Below are 23762 nucleotides of genomic sequence, written 5' to 3' on the forward strand. Positions count from 1 at the left end.
CTACAATGCATTCTAACTAACAATGACATTATAAAATAGTTTCAAAATGTATTATTATAATTTTCCTGTATTTCATATAATTCTTTTAGTTATATTTATTTTCATTTCTCTACCCTTTCCTTGATAATTCATTTTGCCTTTTCCCACATTTTCTATTTGATTTCTAAGCTGTTACTCATTTTATTCTCTCAGCATTTCCTCTAGATTTTTCAATCCTGTTGTCTTTCCTTTGCTTATAGGCTCCATTTCTTTTGTTTTCTTTATCCTCCCTATACTCTGCCCAGTGCGTTTTTTCTAGCAAAAAAAAGTGCCGGTACTCAAATGCTAGGGCACCCTTCAAGGGTGGAGTGATCACTGATGGACCCACCCCACAATGGCCAAGTCCCCTGCAACCAGTCACAGAACCTATGACAAGGCAGAATTGGTGTGTAGAGCCTGAGCTCTTTCATTAAAACTTGGGGTCCATGGGTCAATTTTAGCAGACAATGGAAAAGGTGCCAGTACTCAGTACCCCCAAGTACCCCCTCAAAAAAAGCCCTGACTCTGCCATTCTCCTCTGTCCCTTCCTGTTATCTCTTACTCCACTCTGATGCTTTGCAAATGGCAGAATAACAAATTAATAAATCAAATGAAATCCTCCCCACACATATTCTTTCTCCTCATTAATTCATTCTTTCCTATCTCTTCATTCCCTCATCTGTCTCCTCTTTCCCTTCCCTTCTTGCTTCTCCATCCTCCACACCACCCCTCCCAACCTCTTTCTTTCTGTTTGTCCACGTCTACCTCTTCCTATTTATTACCAACCTTCTTTTATTTTTTCTTCCTCATCTCTCTTTTCTTTCTCATCCTCTCCCTCACCTCTTTTCATCTCTATTCCCTCTGCCTTCTCTGCCTCCTTTCTCTCTCCCTTCTCTTTCCTTACCTCTCCTCATGCCCTTCCCTTTTTCTCTCTCCTTCTTCCACCTTTCTCCCATCTCTTACTTCCCCTCTCAAGCATTCTCTATCCCCTTCCTCTTCCCCCTCTAAGCACTCTCTCTTCTCTCTCTTCCTTCCTCCCATGGGCGTAGTTTGACTGTTTCATTTGGGGGGGCAAAGGATGGGGCGGAGCATATTAGCATATTCATTTGCATATATATATATGCAAATGAATATGCTAATATGTTTCTATCCATCCCCTTCCCCATTCTATCCAGCGTCTCCCCCCTCCCCCTTCCCAGCATCTGTCTCCCATAAAGAACACGTGGATGCAGCAGCTCACAGGTTTGAGTGAAGGCGACGGCTGTGCGGGGGAGTGGAAGCAGAGATTTACCAAATGGCTTCCTACCTTCCAGTGGACTACACAGGAGCGAGGAGCCAGCATTTCCCAGCGGCGAACAGACGGGTCGGCGAGTGAGCGAGCGGAGCTTGTAAAAGCAGCAAGCAGGCACGCTCGTCTCCGTCCGCTTCCCTGCCCTCTCTGAGTTTCTGTCCCACCTTCCTCTGAGGTCATTTCCTTTCGGGCAGGACGCTGAGAGGGCAGGGAAGCGGACAGAGACGAGTGTGCCTGCATGTTGCTTTTATTCAGTGGTGCCCCGCCCGCCAGTTTGCCGAAGCAACGTCGGGTAAGTCGCTCATCGTTTGGGGGGGCACTGCCTCCCCAGTCTACGCCCATGCTTCCTCCATTCACTTACTCCCTCACCTTCCCATCTCTCATGGCAAACTTTCTTTCTCTCCTCCAGTCCATTTCTTGTGTCTTACCCCCTATCCAGATTCCCATTCTCCCTTTTTATCTCTCCCATTTCCACCTTCTCTCTCTTTGTTCGAAGACTTGTCTATTTTCTTTGTCTCTCACTATTGCCATAGCCCTCCCTTTCCCAGTACCCACTGCCCCACCTCTTCCCATCTCCATAACTTTCTCCTGCTTATTCTCCCCTATCTCCTTCTCCTCTTCCTCAGCATACGCCTACCTACCTTGTGTTCCAATATTTATTTACCCTGTCTTTCCTCCATTACCCCACCATTCATGCTTCTGTCTCTCTATCTCCAAGATCCTCTACATATTCCTTTGCTTGTTCCTCCACCCCAGTTTGCTTGTCCCTCCTTCCTAGTTTCTGCTGCTCTGTCCCTTCTCTTCTCACTCCCTCAGCATCAGTCCCCATCCTCACCCCAAGCATCTGTGAGCACCAGCCCCTTTCTTCCATCCCCATCTGCCCCCTTCTCCCAGCACCTGCATTAGCATCTGCTAGTATCAACCCTCAGCTCCTTTCTTCTTGCTCAGTCTTAGTGTTAGAATCTAGTTTCCTTCTCCAACCCCCCCCCCCATCTACTCCCTTCTCCCATGCCCAGCCCCCTTGTTAGCCGAAACCCCCTTTTCTCTTCTCAGCCCTCCAAATCAGTCCCCAGTTCCCTTCTCCCACCTGGCCCCCTGCATCAGCCCATGTTTCCTATCCACATCCCTAGCAGTTTCAAGCATCTGTTCCCTTTTCCCATCCCATCCACAGCATCTTTCAGCATCTGCCCACTTCTTTCACCTACCCTTGGTTGATGATGCCTTTTAGCAGCAGCAGCTTGCTCCTTTGCTCCCTGCTGTTCTCTCTTTGTTAACCAGGATGCCTCCAGGCAGGTGTAAGGGCAGGCACTTCCTTTTTCTCATGAGATACAGGAAGTAGCTGTGCTCACATTTGGAATGTGCTCGTGCTGGTCTGCAAGCAGCTGGAAGTGAAGGAGCAAGCTCCTGCCACTCTAAGGGACCAGAAATTTGGTAGGACAAGGCTGATGTGGTGTGCTCCTCCATGGCATACCTGTTCTGGTATAGCTCTTCAGCATCCGTGGTGCCAAAATCACATGTGGCCAAAGAATCAGCACTAAAAGTGACGCTGCAGCATTTGGGGAGTGCCTCCCCCTGACATCAGAGTGTGTCAAGGGGGTGAGACGAAGACTGGATCAGAGTGGGGGTTATTTAAATATATGTCAACCGAGCTGGATAATTGTCTTATATAGTCCCGCTGAATATTGGCTGGGACTCAGATAAATGTCAGTACCCAAGCATGCGCAGATATGCCCAGATGTTCAGTGCCAGTGCCCGGACATGGGCTGGCATTGAATATCAGGCTTAATGCAGCCTGTGGCTGTTGGCACTTAAAAACATGCTGTCCATCGCTGGCTAAATATTGACAGGATAAATGTTTTCTTCTCTTTCAAGTCCTAATTGTTTGTGATACATTATCTAACACATCTACTCCAGGAAAATCATTCCTCTCTGTCTCAACTGGTGCATAAAAGGTGAATTAAATTGCTCCAAATTATGTACCTTTTTTTTCAGTGTGACAGTGATGTTTGGTGCTGTGACTCTGCATGGGATTACGAGCTTCTTCATTTCTGTTATGTATACAACTTTAGGGATGTTATCGTGTATCTCTGTAAATGGTTTTCTTGCATCTGTGAAGGAAAAATAAAATATAAATTAAGTTTGATATGTGAAATATTTTAAAAAAGTAAACAGACTGGGCAAATATATAGACATGGTACATGAACCGCAATAAAAATGGATAATTCGCACAATGATTGTCCACTTTTAATATATTTTTAGAGCATACCTACTTGCACATAGGCTGGTCTCTGCATTATTCCAAAATCTCATATTTGTTGAAGCTTTATCCAGTGCCATTTGGATGTTTCATGGAAAAAGTCATAATCTTTTTTTTTAATACTTTGTAGCAAGTGGAAATTTGTCTTCAGTAGGACACCCCTGGGAAATCATCCTAGGGATGCCATAATATGGCTGAACTGCTCGTTCCTCATAGGGTTTGGTGGCTTGCTTCTGAACCAAACTGGTTTGGAAGTGGCATACAGGTGGGAAGAGGAAGAATTTAACAGGTGCATGAGAGCAGGCTGTTGCTGAATAAAGCAGGATTCTGGTTAGAGTTTGAGGGGGTTCCAAGCTCCAATCAGACAAGAAATGTGGGGCGAGGGGCAGGCAGAGGGCAATCATTTTATCAGGGGAGACTAGGCAGAGGGAGGCTTTCAACCCACCCATCCTCCTGGACTCATTCAGGGTCATATCGTTTGGGGGGGAGCCAGATGGAAAGAGGACAAATGGAGGGGGGATGGTAGGGTGGATGATGTCACAGCAGGGTTTGAGTTGCCATCTCTACCATAAGGTGGGATTGCTGGGAGTTTTAGATGTGGAAAGAAATGGGATAGAACGGGGGAAGAGGTCGTGTGCGTCACTGTTATTGACCTTTGGGAAAAGGGTAAGGTTTGGCATTACTGCAGATCATGCCAGTGAGAACCATTAACAAAGCGGTTTCAGATGGCCATGGTTAGGTCACTGCCGACTAACTGGGAGAAATGGTTATAAGTTATAGCTCTGATCATTATACTGATGTTCAAGGCAAAAATTGGAGATAGCATTGTTTAATAAGAAAGTACTGAAGTGTTTAACCATTTAAAAAATCTGCTGCCGGCTTTACCATTTAAGGGCCTCTTTTATCAAACTGCGCTAGTGGTTCACGTGCGGTGATGTTGACTGAGCCCATTGAAGTGAATGGGCTTTATCAACATTACTGCACTGGGAGAAGCCAGTGCAGCTTGATAAAAAAAGGTACTAAATTTGGTTGCGTTGTTATTTTGGGAATTTCAGGAAAGAGGGATGAGCGTGCAAATGTCAATGTTATTGATAATTCTAGAAATAATGTTTAATTTTTTAAAGCTATGTTATCTCACATTATCATCCAAGTGACAGGGAAGTTATCAATGTGGGCTACTGTTAAGAGATGATATTTTACTACTAATGTGCTGTTTTAGCACAGGTTCCTTTTTATGCAATGAGACCTAGTTATTAATAACCTAGGTTAACAGTAAGATAACCCATCTTAATGCAGTGGCGTAGCTATGGGGGGGCCACAGGGGCCTGGGCCCCCCAAAAAACTGGACCTGTGCCCCTGGTTTGGCTGGCGAGGGCCCCCAGTCCCTGCCAGCTGAAGCGTTTTTTCCAGCACTGGTCTCCGGCACCACCTCATTTCCTGCCCTGCTCTCTCTTCCCCTCATATCCAGCACGCGCATTTTAGTGAAACTGAGCATGTGTGCACGCTCAATTTCATTAAAACGAGCATGCCAGGTATGATATAAGGCGAAGAGAGAAAAGGGCAGGAAATGCGGCGGCGCCAGAGACCAGTGCTGGAAAATGGACTTCAGCTGGCGGGGGTTGGGGACACTGTGCCAGCCAAGGCTTGTGCGGCAGCAGTGATGGCGGTGCTTCAGCAGACAGGGGTTGGGGATCCCCGCCAGCAAAGGTATGCTTAGCAGCAGCGGCGATGGATGTGTAAAGGGTGATGGTGGGTGGGGGGCAGCAAGGCTGCTGTAGGGGGTGGCGGGGAGGAGGACCAAAATGTGCCCCCTCCCTTTAGGCTCTTGCCACCTCCCACCTCATAGTCTGGCTGTGCCCCTGTCTTAACGGAGCTCACACTAAGACATGTTATTTTACCACTAACTTGTGCTGTTTTAGCACTGGTCCCATTTTATGCATTGAGACCTACTTGGAGGAGTAGCTTAATGGTTAAAGCAGTGGGCTGAGAACCAGGGGTGCTCAGTTCAAAGCACACTGCAGCTCCTTGTGATCTTGGGAAAATCACTTAACACTTCATAGCCTCAGGTACAAACTTATATTTTGAACCCTCCAGTGAAAGAAAAATACCTCCTTTACCTGAATGCACACCACTTCAATAGCTTTTGGGTGGCATATAAGGAATTAATGTAATGTAAACAACTGGGGATAACAGTAAAACAAAACATCTTAATGGTCGCCCAGATTGATAATGTCACCCCTAACTCTCTTACAAACCCATGCTAGTAGCCATACCCCCAAAATATAAACAGATACAATCAAAGAAGGCTAGGAGGCTGCATAAAAACCATGCAAATGTTTATTTATTTATTTATTTATTTATTTATTTATTTATTTATTTATTTATTTATCACATTCATAAAACTGTTGGATAAAACATACACATGAACCCCGGGATTCTATATATGGCAGAAATTGAAGCATATTCTATAACAATGTGTGTAACTTAAGTGGTAAACTAGGTAATCTGCACTGTTAATTGGATGTTAACAAGCAATTATCAGCACTAACTGGCATTAATTAAGATTTATACGCATAACTCGCTAAGCGTATTCTGTAACATGAGGTGCTTAAATTTTCATAGTTGAAAAGGGAGCATGGCCATGGGTGGGGCAAGGGTGTTTCTAAAATCTAAGCACTTTGTTAAAGAATACACCTGCTCTGCGCCTAATTTAGGCATCGGGATTTCTGCCAAGTAAAACATGGCGTAAATGGCTGTGACTAAATTTGGTCGCATGGAAAGGTGTTCAGTGTGTTCCATATACCACGTGGAAATTTAAGCCTATTCTACAAAATATAGGCATACTTTATAGAATATGCCTAGGCGTATTTTTTTTAACGCATGAAATTTTTTGGCACCATATATAGAATCTAGTCCGAAATGCATAAAGCTCTGTAACACAAGTATGCAAGCTTCAAAACAGGAGAGGCCAAGGTCTGGATAGTACTGAAGGAGCAGGAAAGCAGACCAACAGGTAAAGACTAATGGGCTCTTTTACTAGTTTAGTGGTTGCTAATGGACATTAGCATGCACTAAGTACCATGTGGCCCATAAGCATAAAATAGAATGCACAGCACTGTCCTTTCACTAAGCTGCGTTAGGTACTAATTCATCTTAAAATGGTGTACTATGAGATGTGCTCAGGTGTCCTGTGGTAACTGCCAAATTAATGTGTGCCAATCCAGGTACTGAAAATATTTGTATTTTGGAATGGAAAGTAGGCTTTCCTGTACTAAACAATTAGCTCATCGACATTAGCACGTACTAAGGAGGGAATCCTATATATGGCGCCTTAAAAATCGGTGCAGTAAAACCACGCAATTAGTGTGATTCTATTAAGAATGCCTAAAGTTAGGTGTAGTTCATAGAATTTGCTCACACACCGTTCTTCCACCTAAAATTTAGGTGCACCCATTTAGGCCACCTAAAGCCAGGCCTAAATACCTGCACCTAAGTTAGGCGCAGAATGGATGTATCCTATAATAGTGTGCATAGGTTTTTTGAAATGGCCACAACCTGCTCAGTCCATACCCATTGCCACACCTCTTTTTGGCTGTGCACGTTAGAATTTATTTGTGCCGCATTATAGAATACATCTAGAAAGTTGTGCGTGTTAATTCTAATTAAAGCCAATTAGTGCCGCTAATTAGTTGTTAAGTACCAATTATTGGCACTGAGTTTGTATGCTAATTTGGCCGTGTGACCAAATTAGCTCTGGGGGTGGAGTCAGCACTTGGCCAGTTAAGTGCCTGCTTTTAGCACTTAACTAGCCAAGGTCACCGTATAAATAGGACTGCATAAAAGTCAGTCCTGTCTTGATATGGTGCCCCATAACCAGTTAAGTGCTGAATATCTCACTTAACCAGCTATGGTTTGCTGGCTTCAGACACCCAGAAATTCAACACTGAAGCCTGGGCATAACCCAGCATTGAATTTCCAGGCACAATGCCAATGGCAGTCAGCAAAACACTGAGCACCACCAGCTGAATATCGGCCCATATATGCAAATATAAAATATTTCTAGCAACTCAGGATTTCCTTACATTTTTGTGAATGGATTGTTTTTTTTTTAACTGAATGATTGAATTCATTCTATTTTAAAACCCCTTACTTAAATGAATTACGATTACTCAGACTATCTCTCTATATAAAAGGCAACACCAACGTTCTATGAAGCCTCCAGCCGGAAGTGTGAAGGGGGCGAGATATCTGGTTTCCCTATGAGTGTCTGCCCCGCCCTCTCTGTAACACAGTCAGTGAAGGAAAACAGCAGAGCATGAAATCAAATCGCTGGCTCTGTAACAGTGAAGGACTCAGAGGGGGGAGGGGAGAGAGGCCAGAGGGCATGGACACACACACTGCCACATACACACAGAAGAAAACATTGCTAGCCCCCATTTCATTTGCATCAGAAACGGGGCTTTTTTACTAGTTACAAATATTTTTTGTCATCAGTTAATTTTCACATCCTATATAATAAAATGCACCTCCAACATTCTGAAGCTGACTGCATGGCTGAGGCATTCCTGCTCTCTGTATCCATCTCCTGAATTGACATCACGTACTTCCGGGTTCGTCACAAGCAGAAGTGACCAACCACACGAGGTTTCTCGGCTTCAGAATGTTGGAGGTGCATTCTATTAAATAGGATTGGTCAGTTCCTTGAAGCACAGCCAGAGCTCAGCGTCCTGCACAGTAACGCTCAGACACCAGAGAGATTGAGGGGGGGGGCCTGACACCAGAAAGGGGGGGGGGGAGGTATCTCTGTCACATACACACTCTCTCTTACACACACTGACTCTCTCACAGTCAATGTCTTTCTCTCTCTCACTCTCACAGACTGTCTCTCACACACTCTATGTCTCACACTGTATCACATCACTCTCTATGTGTCACACAGTCACTCACACACTCTCTTGGTCTCATACACTCACAGAGAGTCTGTGTCTCACACACACTCTCTCTCTCTCTCGCACACACTGTATCTGTGTGAAACACACACTCTCTCTCACACTGTGTCTCACATACGCACTTACACACACTCTCATTCTCACACATTCTCTCTCTCACAGACACACTCACACCCAGACTCACTATCTCTCTCACACACACACACACACACACACTCGCACATTCACTCTCTCTCTCTCTCTCTCACACACACAGTCACTCTCACATACACTCTCTCAAACAAACACACTCCGAGGAAAACCTTGCTAGCGCCCGTTTCATTTGTGTCAGAAACGGGCCTTTTTTACTAGTAGGATATAATTATCTATTTATTTGCTACTTAACCAGCCATGGCTTATCAGGCAAAGGTAGGCCTGCATTTTATGTTGCTTTATTTGGCCACTAAGCCTGGTCAGTTAAATTCTGAATATTGGGACTTAACCGGTCATGCCCCCAACATCGCTGGCTTTATTTTCAGTGCCGAGACGTGAGTTAACCGGTTGGTGGCCATTCCCGGACAGTTAACTTGTGCTGAATATCGGATACTATATGTTTATGTAGCTTCCTAGTGTTCTTCATTTTATTTGCTCAAGTTCTTAGACCCCCTGATATTTTGATTTGTTAGCACTTCATGCTGTAAGGCAAATCTCTCTTTCCATTTACTTTGGCTATTATAATATTCCATTATTTTTCTCTTTCTTATTTCAATATACCTAATATTTGTTAGTAGTTCAGACTCTAATTTATCATCCTACTCATGTGGTTTGCAGTATTCTCCCACTGTTATACTCTTCCTCGTTGTGCATGGAATTTATATCCTAAAAATATGAGCACAGTTTATTCTACCTGCCTCTATACCATTCTTATCATATAATACTATTATACAGCCTGGCTGCTTTGATTTTTTTGGTATATTTTATTCCTTGGTGTGACAATATCCCATTGGATATCCTCTTTCCAGTAGGACTTTAAGATGCCTATCATGTATATATCTTCTTTTAAGGGGTAAGTTACCAATGTGGGCTACCAATAAGATGGGTTATTTTACCACAGTCATGCTATTTTAGCACAGGGTCTCACTGCATAAAATGGGACCCTGTGGTAAAATAATTCATCTTGATAGCCCACCTTGATAACTTTCCCCCTTAATGTCATCCATTCAAACTTTTCAAACTGAATTTTAAGACTTCTGCCATTCATATGTACAATGTTAAATACATTTTTATTCCTTTTCATAAACCACATTATTATTAGCAATTAATTCAGATCATTCACAATCATATATAGTTAGTTAGTTAGTTAGATAAATAGATAGATCTGTTCATTTAAATCCATCTGTGCTACCTCAGCTTTTCCTCTCTATGAGAATACTTTTAACTTTCTTGTTTTAACAATGTCCTATGACAAAATAACTCACTACTAATCATGCACTCTCTAGTTGGCTTTACCCATAATCTAGTTTAACTGTTTATCTTCTTTTTTTGTTGTTAGTATTGGTTACTTGTTAGAACTGGTTCCATTCTGGTTAAGGTGGACCCCATCCTGCAATGTATAAAATCAGAACCTCCTCTATTATGGTACGGCTGCAGGGAATGCAGAGCAAGTGATGGACTCTATGTATATGACAGATGACATTCCAGTGCCTCTAACCTTGCTGTTCTTTGTTCATGCATGGAAGAGGATTGTGAGTTGGAGAGACCATGACAACAATGAGGATTGCATTGTGTGTATTAGGGAAAGACATGTGACTATTGTCCTTTGCATAACTGGCCTCACATGACAATCAAACTGTTCAGTGAAGGATGGATAATAAAGTATGTTAACTAGGAAGAAGTATTTTGGCTTGTATTTTTACTGTTTTGCTTCCTCGTTCCTCACACTCTGTAAAATGTATTTTGGAAAGTGTATGACACCCCCTTTTGGAAAGAGCATGCAAATGAGACAAGTTTGCATTGAGGCATGGGCAAATGATTCTTATTTTTTGCTGTATGTGCTGATGTCATGGTCCATGCATGTCACGCCCCTCACCTGTTTCCAAAAGTTCCTGATGGGCTCTGACAGCCTCCCATGCCTGAGGAATCTCTTTTACTTTCTGGTACTCTGCACTTCCTTTTATGTCCCTCCTAGCTGACACTGATTGATGACATCACATCCTGCCTAGGAGTATTTAAGGAAGTTCTCCACTCTCAACAGGTGCCTCAGCAACAGACTTCTTGGTGTCCAGATGACTCCAGTGGCATTGCTTTGTTCCTGCATTCCTGCCTGCCTGCCTTGTACTTGCTTCCCTGCCTGCCTGCCTTGTACCTGTCTGCCTGCCTGTTCCAGAGTTCCTGCTTGTCTCTTCCTGCATTGCCCTGTTCTAGAGTCTCTGTCTGGACTACCCCTGTCTTGCCCTATTCCAGATTCTCTGCCTGGACTGCTTCTGCCTTGCCCTGTTCCAAAGTCCCTGCCTGTTTATTCCTGCCTTGCCCTGTTCCAGAGTCTCTGTCTGGACTGCTCCTGCCTTGTCTTGTTCCAGAGTTCTTGCCTGTCTGTCCCCACCCTGCCCCATTCAAGAGTTCCTGTCTGTCCATTCCTGCCTTGCAATGTTCCTGCATTTCTGCCTGCTGCTCCATCCAAAGGATCTTTTAAGAACCACCCTCTGGCCTGTTCCTGACTTTGTCTGCCTTCTGCCTGCCCTTGACTTCTTGCTTATCTAGACCCTGGTCCTGGTTCAGTTCATGACTGCCTGTGGTCTAGCCTGGACTTTGTCTAGCGGCGGTGTCAACTGTCATCAGCGAGGAATTGTGCTGCACTTCCATTGTACAGGTGGTACCAACCTCACTATGGTCCAAGGGCTCACCTCCCTCACTCCATGACATTTTCTCTGGGGTCAATATTCAGCTAGCAGCACCCAGCAGTTTGCTGACCACCACCAGCGTTATGCCCTGAAGTTCATTGTCAGGCCATCTCCATGCTTTGGTGTTGAGTTTCGAGGTTTCTGGAGCTGGATAAACCATAGCTGGTTAAGTGTGATATTCAGCACTTAACTGGCTATGGGGCACCGCATAAAGTAGGACTGACTTTTATGCAACTACCTTTGTCAGTTAAGTGCTGAATATCGGCACTTCATTGGCCAAGTGGAGGAGTAGCCTAATGTTTTGTGCAGTGGGGTGAGAACCTTGGGAACCAGGTTCAATTCCTACTGCATCTCCTTGTGGCCCTGGGCAAGTCACCTAGCTCTCCATTGTCCCAGGTACAAAACCTAGAGTGTGAGCCTACTAGTGACAGAGAAAGTACCTATACATAATCTGCTGGATTCTATTTAGTGCACCTAGAGATATGCGCTGAAGTCCAAGAATATTCTATAACAATGTGTCTAACTTAATAGGCTTAAGCTAATCAACGTTGATAACAGCACTTAACAAGCAATAATGAGCACTAATTGGCACTAATTATATTTTAGGCACACAACTCGCTAAGCACTAACTGTAAAGCAGTACCCCTAACGTCTAATGTGCGCATGCAAAAGGCATGGTTATGGGCACGGAAATGGGCATTTCATGGACATTCCAAAATTATGTGCATAGTTATAGAATATGGCCCAGTGCGCCTAAATCTACTTGACAGGATTAATGTCAGGTTTTCATTTGTGTAAATGGAGGCACATAGTTTTAGTTGCTGATATATCTACTAAGCGTATTCTATATACCGTGCCTAAATCTAGGCACCGCTTTTAGAATACACTTAGTCGTTATTGATATCTGCGCCGATTTGTTAGGTGCCATATATAGAATTTCCCCCAATATGTGTAAACTGCTTTGGCTATGCCACAGAACAGCGGTATGTCAAATCCTTAACCCTTGAGCCATAATGCTCCCAAAACAGCCAGATTTGCTTTAGGTGCTAACCAATTGTTATCAGCAGCACCAACCGGTTAATTGCCACTGAAAATGACCAAGTAGCCCTGAAAAAGCAACTTAACTGGCTAGGAGCTGTTTTTGGCCAGTTAAATTGCATTGACTATTGACTCCTGTATCTTTTACAATAAAAATACCATTGTCACCAAAACAACTTTGCAAGTGCAAATAGGTATAATGGGGTTCATGCATATTATATAGAGGATAATATTTATTCCATAACACTTTGCCCACTGGCGCTATATTCCTTATTAGCTGCCGATTCACCACAATTCAGACTTCCACAAGGCCTCTTCTCAGACTCAGAATTGTATTCTCAGTATTTATTCAAGCCTGTTGAATAGCCCTTTGCTATTGCCTCCTCTCTAAGAGGGAGATGCACAAAGGTCCCTGGAAAGAACTGCCTGGTATTTCCACCTCTATAAAACTTAGAGTTGAAAATATGAAGCGATTCCCAAGGCAAATCGCATGCAAATGAGTTGCTCGCAAAACAACGAGCAGCTCGGTAGGAGGGAAGCCAATCAGTCAGCTGAGCATGAGCAGAACAGCCAATCACTAAGCACGGCACCTCTGCGCATGCTCAGAGCAGTGCCAGCTACGGCTTTCATACACGCATACAGGCTGCGTCGTGTGTAGCTTTTTATTTTCTAAACATGTGGCACAAGCGGGGATGGGGAGCGGCACAGCAGTGGTCCTTCTGGGCAGAATAAAGAGGGAGGAGGGCAACCGATGGCTCGTTTTTTAAAAAATACTGTTGAAAAGGCTGATTTTCTGTGGGGAGCTGACAAACTTCAGTAAGGGCATCTGGGGAGGCGTTGACAGATTTCAGCAAGAGCTGCAGTTGATCCGGACATATCAACAGGACAGTAGGCTGTGCTGTGTGCAGCTGCAAGATACAGCCCAGCAGCACAAACATGAAGAACACTGCTTACAGCTGCTCCAGACCTCCAGGTAAGTGTTGCTTTTTAAAGGTAGGCAAACCTTGCTGTGCATCACTCATAAACAGCTGTGCATCCTACAGAACACACATCTAAATACTAATCAGCTTGTCTGCATGCATTTCCATGTGATTCCCATTGGCTGCCACCACAGATGGAAAACAGCCTGCAGAACCTCTTTCTGCATTGCCTGCTGAATACCGTGGTCTGTAAAACACACGGTGCTGGCCCAGTAATGTTTGTGTATCTGCCAGTAAGATCTAAAGAGGCGCATCAGTCCCTTGTTTACCACAATAAAATTTCAAATGTCTTATTTTATTATCAGTGATTTGGGTCTTTCTTGTTTAATAGTAACTGAGAAGCCAGCACTAGTATACTATAGTTAGAATGTTTTTACACAAATAAAAGAACATTCTATGGTAACTCCTGTGTGTGTGTGTGTGTGTGTGTGTGTGTGTGTGTGTGTGTGTGTGTGTCAAAAATAAAATCAGTTTTGCCACAGATGCAAGAGTGGCTGTTTCTTAAGCAATATTTTTTTTTTAAGGGGGGTGGGAATAAAGGATAGCATTATATGAGCTTTAAATTGGGTTTAAGAGGGAAATACTTAAATAGCACTGTTATACAAGTCAGTTTATTTATATATAAATTTAGGGCAGGTTTATTTTCTTTTTTGTATGTTAGGAAACGGAGAAAATGGGTCTGTTTCCTGCTTTTCACTTCTGTTGACATTTTGGAGACATTTCTGAGTTCACTGTTGAAGTTTAACTGATAAGTATGCAATTAACCACCGCATGAATGGAAACATCCTCTGAAATGAAGCAATTATGCTGCTGTAAATCAGGTGAGAACATGAAATGGAATCCTGAGAAGCAGTAGCCTAGTTGAGGATCTACTGGGTTTGGATTATACTCAGTTTGACCCCTCTTTTGAAGGAAGTTTCCTGAATACTGATAATAGTAGAAGCTTTGGGTGAAATGTTCCAGCTTAGGAAATAGTAATATCCACACGCATGGGGTGAGCGGAAGGATATATTTTATCTTACTGTAACGTTTATGGGTTAAGGATTGGACTTGATATATGAATGCATGTTACCTTTGTATTATGTATTAGAATTCTTCTTGGAAATTACTTCTTTACTGTTATTGCAATATGTGATACCTGTAAATCACCTTGAGCAAATAGGTGGACTTTGGTCCTGGGGAACTGAGGAACTGAGTTCGATTCCCGGCACAGGCAGCTCCTTGTGACTCTGGGCAAGTCACTTAACCCTCCATTGCCTGCCGCATTGAGCCTGCCATGAGTGGGAAAGCACGGGGGTACAAATGTAACAAAAAAATAAAAAAATAATAATTAAAAGTACATTCTGCTATTCCAACGTTCTTAGCACAGTGGTTCCCAAACCTGACCCTGGAGGCACCCCAGCCACTCAGGCATTCAGGATATCTACACTAAATATTCATGAGATAGATTTGCATGCAGTGAATACAAATCTGTCTCATGAATATTCATTGTGAATATCCTGAAAACCTGACTGGCTGGGGTGCCTCCAGGACCAGGTTTTGGAACCATTGCCTTAGCGGATTACAAACACATAAACAAACAAAATATATATACTCAGTAAGATTACTTCATAAAAAGCTGCACATAGGCTTTCTCAAATAAACATGTAAATAAATAAAAGAGCCTTGAGATACAGTTCTGAAGTCCTCTCCTCGGAGCTTTCCTTTGAAAATGTAGCCAGCATGTACAGACACAAAACACCCCAAAATGACACACCGATTTCCATTCCTTGACGCGCCTATACCCATTTTTTACAGGTAACACAGCACATATTTTGAACATGCACATACATTTACTCACAGAGACTGGTGGGGGGGGGGGGGTCACACTTTTATGCAAGTAATCTTCTGTTATTGCCCCCTGCATCTCCACGTGCTTTTTTTTACTTGTTTATTATTTTTGTTTCTCATTGAACAGTAACTATTGCATGGTACTTTTTAGAATTTAACTATTCTCAGGGAGGGGTGTTGAGCCCCCCCAAATCCCCCCAAAACCCAATCCCCACAACTGTACACCACTACCATAGCCCTTAGGGATGAAGGGGGGCACCTAGATGTGGGTACAGTGGGTTTGAGGGGGGGGGGTTGGAGGGCTCCCATTTACCACCACAAGTGTAACAGGCAGTGGGGGGGATGAGCCTGGGTCCACCTACCTGAAGTGCACTGCACCCCTAAAAACTGTTCCAGGGACCTGCATACTGCTGTCATGGAGCTGGGTATGACATTTAAGGCTTGCAAAAAAATGATTTTCAATTTTTTTGGGGGGTTGGGAGGGGGTTGGTGACCACTGGGGGAGTAAGGGGAGGTGATCCCCGATTCCCTCTGATAGTCATCTGGTCAGTTGGGGCACTTTTTCAAGGCTTGGTCCTAAAAATAAATGCACCAAGTGAAGCCGGCCAAGTGCTCATCAGAGCCGGCCTTCTTTTTTCCATTATCAGCCGAAGCCGGCCATCTCATAACCACGCCCCGTCCCGCCTTCCTTACCCTGCCGACACACCCCCTTTAACTTTGGCCGGCCCTGCGACGGAAAGCAGTTGAAGCCGGCCAAAATCGGCTTTCGATTATACCGATTTGGCCGGGTTTAGGAGATGGCCGGCCATCTCCCGATTTGTGTCGGAAGATGGCCGGCCATCTCCTTCAAAAATAAGCAGAATGAGCACCTAAAATTTGGCACTTGCCCCTGGATTCCATATATGGAGCCCAGATTCAGCTGCCCAAATATCAGCACGATCCAGAGATGCGCATGCAGCTTGATTGACTAATGAGCCATTATCGAGCAATAATTAACTGCTAACAACCATTTACTGATGATTTGCTGCGTGCTTATTAGGTGTATCATTAGTATTATGCTAACATTATGTTATATGTCTGGTATTTTAATTCCAGTGCTGTTAAATGTTTATCTTTTTGATACTGTTTCACGGTAGTTCTATTATTAGCTTTCAATGTACTGTTTTCAAGTTTACCTCGTTTAGGGCCCCTTTTACAAAGTGGCGGAAAGCCCAACATGGGCCTTATTAAAAGGGCCCCTAAGTGTATTCTGTAAAGAACTGTGCCTAAATTGCAGTTGAAAATAAATGCACGTACCTTAAATGGGGCGTGTTTATGGGCATCCCAAAATTTCTATGCGTAATTACAGAATACGGGTCAGTGCACCTAAATATACGTGCAGGGATTTGCACCAGGTTTTTATTGGCATAAATGGGTGTGCGTAGATTTAGGTGCTACGGTATCAACTAAGCGTATTATATACAGCGTGCTTAAATCTTATAGAATATACTTAATTCCACATAGATATTTTAGGTGCCATATATAGAATCTCCTCCTTAGCACTGATTTTCTCCAGCACCCATTTTTGAGTGCCATTATTAGAATCTGGCCCGTGATGCTTAACAAGTAGCCTGGGAGCAGTCACCTTCACTGGATACAGCCACCTGCCACCTACCTCCTGTACAGACTGACAGAAGAAGGAATTAGAGATAGAGGGGGACAGGAAGGAATATTCTTATTGAAAGGGAAAGAGGAGGCATGAAGGTGGGCAGAGAAGGAATGAAAAACAGGCTTAAAAAAGAAGAGAGATACAGAGGGAAGAGAAGGGAAGAGACGGGAGAATAAAATAGGGGAGGAAAGGGGATTGAGGAGTTATTTATTATGGGAATGAATAAAACAAACATGGGCATTGAACTAAACCTGCTTATAGGCACGCTAGTGTTTTTAGCACGTGCCAAACGCTAGAGACAACTTAGTAAATAGGACCCCAACTATGTTTTCCCAAATGTTTCTATCCCTGAGAATACTAATCTCAGAATCCTGGTTCTATTCTAGTGTGTGTTGTTTTAAAATCATTCCTAGAAGAAATCAAATACTAAAGATGAACAGGGAAAATTTTTCATTCATTTCATTTTCTCCTTTTCTTTTTATTTTACTTTCTTTTCTTTCATTTTGCTTCATTACTTTAATATAGTTTTGACATGTATAAAATAATTTACACATGCGGATAAATGAAACAGAAATGGAAATGAACGTACACTTCTATCAAATTTGGTTAAAAGACCATTCCGCCCCTCCATTATAGGTAGCCCTTAGCAATTTACTGCTACTATTACTACTAAAAGCAATATATACCGTATTTTTCGGACTATAAGACGCACCGGACCATAAGACGCACCTAGGTTTTAGAGGAGGGAAATAGGAAAAAAAAAATTTCCTTTTTCCCTCCTCTAAAACCTAGGTGCTCCGGTGCGTCTTGTCTGAGTTTTGGATCGCCCTCCCCTACTTACGTGACGCGATGTTCCATGGTGGTCTAGTGACGTCGGGGCAGGAAAGAGCCCCCTCTTTCCTGCCCAGCGCGCTGCTCTCCGTGCTCCTGACTGCTTCCTGACGGTCTCGGCGAGATTCAAAATGGCTCTTTCCTGCCCCGACGTCACTAGACCACCAGGGAACATCGCGTCACGTAAGTAGGGGAGGGCGATCCAAAACTCGCTACCTTCGGACTATAAGACGCACCCCTCATTTTCCTCCCAAATTTTGGGGGGAAAAAGTGCGTCTTATAGTCCGAAAAATACGGTATGTTCAAATTACATTCAGTGTGGATGAGAGCAGCAGTACCAGAAACTATCAAGATGAAAATCTGTTGCCAACTGAAATGTAACCGGTCAGTCGGTCAGAACCTATAAAAACCATTCAGTACTGGTGGAACTCTAGAGATGTGTCTCTACAGTTCCGCCAGTACTGAACAGAGTTTAAATTTTCTGACCGACTGACCCTGACGCAGCTCAATGAAACACTGGCCATCGTTGGTCACGGACTGATTTTTGGTTTAGCTGGAAGAAAGAGACTCTACAGCTAAGTATTTAAAGCTATTACTTTTGACAAATTTTGCTCAATCTGCTAAATTTCTTAAATTTGCGTTTAATTTTCTTGGGAGGTTTTTTACCAATGGTTATGAAGCCCTGTTCTTCCAGCTGTTAGTATGGGAGCTTCTTGAGGCTTTTTCCTCCCTCCCTATCCACCATTGCTTATTGATAAGAATAAAATGAATCTTTATTTATTTATTTATTTATTTATTTATTTATTTGTGTTGTCATGCATTAATGTTGCCATTAGAATGCGACCATAAAAAAATCTAGCAGAGTAATGCGCTAACTAATTAACCCAGGAATGCCCTCTCTCCATCCCCGACATGCCTCTCCCACAAAAAAAGATACATTTTTAGCGCTTGGATTAGTGCACATTAAAATGGCACTTATCACAAAATGCTTGAGCTCGTCCCATGGTACACCATTTTAAACTGTGTTAGGTACACATTAGTGCAAAACACAAAGTAGTACAAGGGCACCTTAGTTATTGAATGGTAGATGAGACATTGTAATTGATCTACAGGTTTACTCTTTCTCTTCCTCACTGAGGGTTTTAGGGGGTGATGCTGGACTCTACGGGCACCTTGGAGCTTTGGGTTAATAAGGTGGTTGGAAAAAAAACGTTCTTTCTTATGCGAAAACTACTTTGCATTAGCAAATTTTTTCATAGTCATCAGTTTCAACTACTGGTTCAAGCTTTGTTATTGAGTTCCTTGAATTATTGTAATGTTATTTATCTAGGGTGTTCTCAAGTCTTAATGCGTAAATTACAGACAATCCAGAATACTGACCTAAGGTTGGTATTCTCTTTAAAACATTCTGATCATTTGTCAGAATATGAATCTAAAGTCCATTGGTTGCCAGTACCTGCAAGGGTCATGTTCAAACTATCCTATTTGATGTATAAGGTTTCTTATGGTCTTGCTCCTGTTTATTTGACTCAATGTTTTGTTTTGTCAAATACTATTTGTGCTTCCAGATCTATAAATTTATTCTCCTTTCCATCAATGAAGGGTAAAGTAAGAAAGAAATGTATAGATTCTCTTTCTTATCAGGCAGCTAAATTAGGCAAAGAAGTTTCCCCTTTGATAATTCAGGAGTCCAGTTATGTACATTTTAGACAATTGCTTAAGACATATTTATTTAGGATCTATGGAAGGAAGTGAATGTCTTAGGCTTTCTGATTAACTCTTTTGTTGCTGTATTTCCTGGAATGTCCAGTCTCTTTGTATGTAATCTACATTGAGCTGCAACGTATTGCGGGCTATAAGAATAAAGTGTCATGTTATTTAATGTGCTTAATCAGAAGGTGCTCAACTATTCTCAAAGAACATTCCGGAAGACTTTCAAAGAGTGTTTAAAAAATTGTCATGCAAAGGAACTTGAGAAAGGAAAATCTCCTTATACAACAGGTCTGGAGTCCATGTCACTATAGCTAGAGGGTGTGGTCACATCTATTGTTTTGCAAGCGAGATTATGAGGGGAAAAGGCAACTGTATCAGTAACAAAAGTACCCAGAGGAGTTGTTAATTCTAAATTTCCTTTCTTATTGGATTCAAGGAAAGGCCAAGAACCAAACAGCATTATCATAACACAATCTTTTTGTTTTGCCATGGTTGTCAAAAAGCAAAAGGTCATTGGCTCTTCAATATCAATTGCCTGTGAAACTAATGAGCCCTCTCCAAGGGCTCATTCCTCCTTGTCAGAGAACTTAAAAAATGACTTCCACGACTAGCTAGTGTGGCTGCTGCGTGGTTTCCTGAATCCTCCTGCCCAGAGTAACGGAAGCATGAGGAAGTGCTACCCTGAAAGCTACTGTCTGCAGACACACTGTCACCATGATCCTGTGCCAATTCTAGGCCTGGGGGCTGGAGGCGTGTAGAGGGCACGGCATTTTAACCTCCGGCTAGTCGCTGCAAAAGTGATGAAAGGAAACTGTCATTAAATATGTTACCTAGGAAACTACACTATTGTCTTTCACATTTTAAAACTCAAATACTGAAACATAAACATCCAGGATTGCTTCTCTAAGTTCTCTATCAAGGAACTTTCAGAATGGGTCAGTAGTTTTTCAGCTAGTTTATATAAAGCGCACACTCAGACAGACACACACACATACTAATCCCTGTGAACTAAGGGCCCTAAACTATTCATCTGACCTTATACTGACTGGATAGAGAGAGGCTTGATGTGCCAGCCTCACGCAAGGTTAGCATTTTGGAAGCACAGTTAACCATTTTAGCCTTCTTTTGGACTGAACTGTTGATCTGTTAGTTTAGCCAAGAGCTTTGTTCTAAAAAAAAAAAAACCTACATCACCAAAAAATGTCATGGTTTCAAATGGAAGAGGTTTTCCATCTGGTATAACAAAAAGACCCAGGAAACCACCTTTCCAGCCTACTCAATTTCAGTTATTCCTTCTATTATTAACTCTCTAATACATTATTGATTGATTGATTGATTGATTTGTTTATGTATTTATTTAATCTAGGTCTTCACATCAATTAAAATTTTTTATCACATGATTATTACATTTCCTCTGTACAGTGCAATATATAGATAGCAAATGCAAATTCTCAAAACTGACATATTTCAATTACTAAACTAAAAATAATATCATGTATCTTACATTTGTTGTCTGGTAATCATCTCATTCCCTGTCTCTGGTTCTGCTTCCCTGTACTCCCAGCACAGTTCTGTGCTCTGAACTCTGTTTCCAGGGTCTCCTGTCTATTCACTATTTCTTTCTTTCTCCTCCTTCACTTTCTGCCCTATATCCATTTTCACATTCAACTTTCTTCCATTTCTTCCTCCTTCTCAAATCTATCTCTTTCCTTCCCTTCCCCTCCATTCCTGGGCACCATCTCCTCCAGTCTCTCTTTTCACCCCTTCCCCTCCTCTCCATGGACACCATCTGCTCCCATCTCTCTTCCATTCTGTTCCCTTCCCCTCTATGGACACCATCTCTTCCCTTCCCTCCCTTCACTCTACTCCATGGTCACTATCTACCTTTTTTGTTTTTTCTATCACCTATTTGTAGCATCTGTCCTATCAAACAACCTTTCCCCCATCTATATATCTCTCTCTCCCTCTCCCTCCTTGTACCTCTTCCTGCACTCCTGAACCCTCTCCCTCCCCCTGGTGGTCCGCATCTCTATTTCTCTTACTCCCAGCACCTCTTCCTGAATTCCTGAACCCTTCTTCCCACTCCCCCCTGTGGTCCATGGTCCGCATCTCTCTCTTTCTTTCTCTCTCTCTCTCTCTCTCTTTCTCCTGGCACTTCTCAGCCCTCTGACCTTGCCTTTAATGTTGCAGCACTAAAGGCATGCTGCTTCTCTCACCTGCCTGGAGCCTATCTCTGTAACATCCCTTCCGGAAACAGGAAGTTCTGTCAGAGGAGGCAGGATGCTACAGAAAGAGGTTTTGGGCGGGTGAGATAAACAGCATATAATTTAGTATGGTGGGAAGAGAAATGGAGCAATGGTGGATGAAGGTGAGAAACCTGCCATTAATGTGTTTTAAAAATTTTAACTCACATTAAACATTTAATGATTTAACGCTTTATCAACACGCTAAATATGCAGCCCTAATTTAATGGGATTTATTAATTGCCTTTATGAAGGGATTCCTCCAAGATGGTGTACAACAGGAAAAGCTTGATATAAAATGTAAATTGAAATCACCAAATATAAGCATAAATTTATAATGAGGTAAACTTGAAAATGTTAAATTGAATCCTAGTAATAGGACTAATGCAATACAGAATCAGAAATATAAACATTTAACAGCATTGTAGAACAATCATACAACAGAAATATGGAAAAAGTTAGTACAATACAAATGATACCATAATAGACCGCATGAAAGAACATTCAAATAACATAGACATGATACTCATAAAGTCAGCACAATACAAATGAAACACCTTAATAGACACCCATTAGAACATAGATATGGTAAAACATAATCCCCTGGATTCTATATAGGTCACTCAAAGTTGGATGTAAACATTTGAGTGCAGATCCCAGATGTACATATAGACGACATGGAGGGGCATAATTGAACAAAAACGTCTATCTCCATGGGCGTTTATCTCCGAGAACAGGTCCATGAAGGGGCGGACCGAACCGTATTTTCGAAAAAAAATAGACGTCCATGTTTTATTCGACAATTTGTGAGCTGGGCGTTTTTGTTTTTCAGTGATAATGGAAAATGAAAGCGCCCAGCTCAAAAATGAATAAATGCAAGGCATTTGTTCGTGGGAGGGGCCAGGAGTCGTAGTGCACTGGTCCCCCTCACATGCCAGGACACCAACCGGGCACCCTAGGGGGCACTTTTACAAAAACAAAAAAAAAGGTAAAAGAGCTCCCAGGTGCATACCCTTCCCTTGTGTGTTGAGCCCCCCAAATCCCCCTCAAAACCCACTGCCCACAAGTCTACACCATTACTATAGCCCTAAGGGGTGAAGGGGGGCACCTACATGTGGGTACAGTGGGTTTGGGGGGGTTGACGACTAAGCATTAAGCAGCACAATTGTAACAGGTAGGGGGGGATGGGCCTGGGTCCACCTGCCTGAAGTCCACTGCACCCCCTAACAACTGCTCCAGGGACCTGCATACTGCTGCCAGGGAGGTGGGTATGACATTGAGGGTGAAAATAAAAAGTTGTGAAACATCATTTTTTCTGGTGGGAGGGGGTTAGTGACCACTGGGGGAGTCAGGGGAGGTCATCCCCGATTCCCTCTGGGGGTAATCTGGTCATTTAGGGCACTTTTTGGGGCCTTATTCGTGAAAAAACAGGGTCCAGGAAAAGTGCCCTAAATTCTAGCTACAAACGCATACTTTTTTTCCATTATCAGCGAAAGGCGCCCATCTCTCCTCGGCCGATAACCATGCCCCAGTTCCACCTTCGCCACGCCTCTGACACACCCCTGTCAACTTTGTACGCTTCCGCGATGGAGTGCAGTTGAAAATGTCCAAAATCGGCTTTCCATTATACCGATTTATTCGTTTTTGTGAGATAAACGTCTATCTCCTGATTTGGGTCGAAATCTAGGCGTTTTTCTCTTTCAATTATAAGGTGGATAGTCAACTAGATGCTAACACCCAATTATTGGTGTTAATTGGAGTTAATTGACACCTAATTGGCAGTAATTAGGAGTTACACGTGCATCTGCCCTACAATCTATTCTACACAGTGTCTGGAAAAAAAGGGACCCCCAGCTTTTTCCCAAATAAGCCAAAACTTTCTACTGCAGCAGAAACGTCTGCCTATAATTTGAGACATTTTTCAACAGGATCAAGCTCCAGCACATCGAACTCGCAAAACAGTTGAGCTCTTAATTAATGAAACCTCAGAATTCATTGAGCCAATAGCTCAGTGGAGTCAAAGACTTTGTGAACATGTCAAGGAACTGCATATTATTTTTAAACTATGTAACGAGTCCCATTTTT

At 42.8% G+C, this 23762-nt stretch overlaps 1 protein-coding gene across 1 annotated transcript in view; it reads right to left on the reverse strand.

The window, feature by feature from the left end:
- Positions 1–23762, reverse strand: part of FLT1 (fms related tyrosine kinase 1) — a 317946-nt gene that overhangs the window by 234852 nt on the left and 59332 nt on the right. The window contains 1 exon segment of the mRNA XM_030200343.1: positions 3290–3417. Within this exon segment, the coding sequence (XP_030056203.1) occupies positions 3290–3417 (128 nt within the window).

Source organism: Microcaecilia unicolor, chromosome 4 (genome assembly GCF_901765095.1).
Source record: "Microcaecilia unicolor chromosome 4, aMicUni1.1, whole genome shotgun sequence".
Taxonomy (NCBI): domain Eukaryota; kingdom Metazoa; phylum Chordata; class Amphibia; order Gymnophiona; family Siphonopidae; genus Microcaecilia; species Microcaecilia unicolor.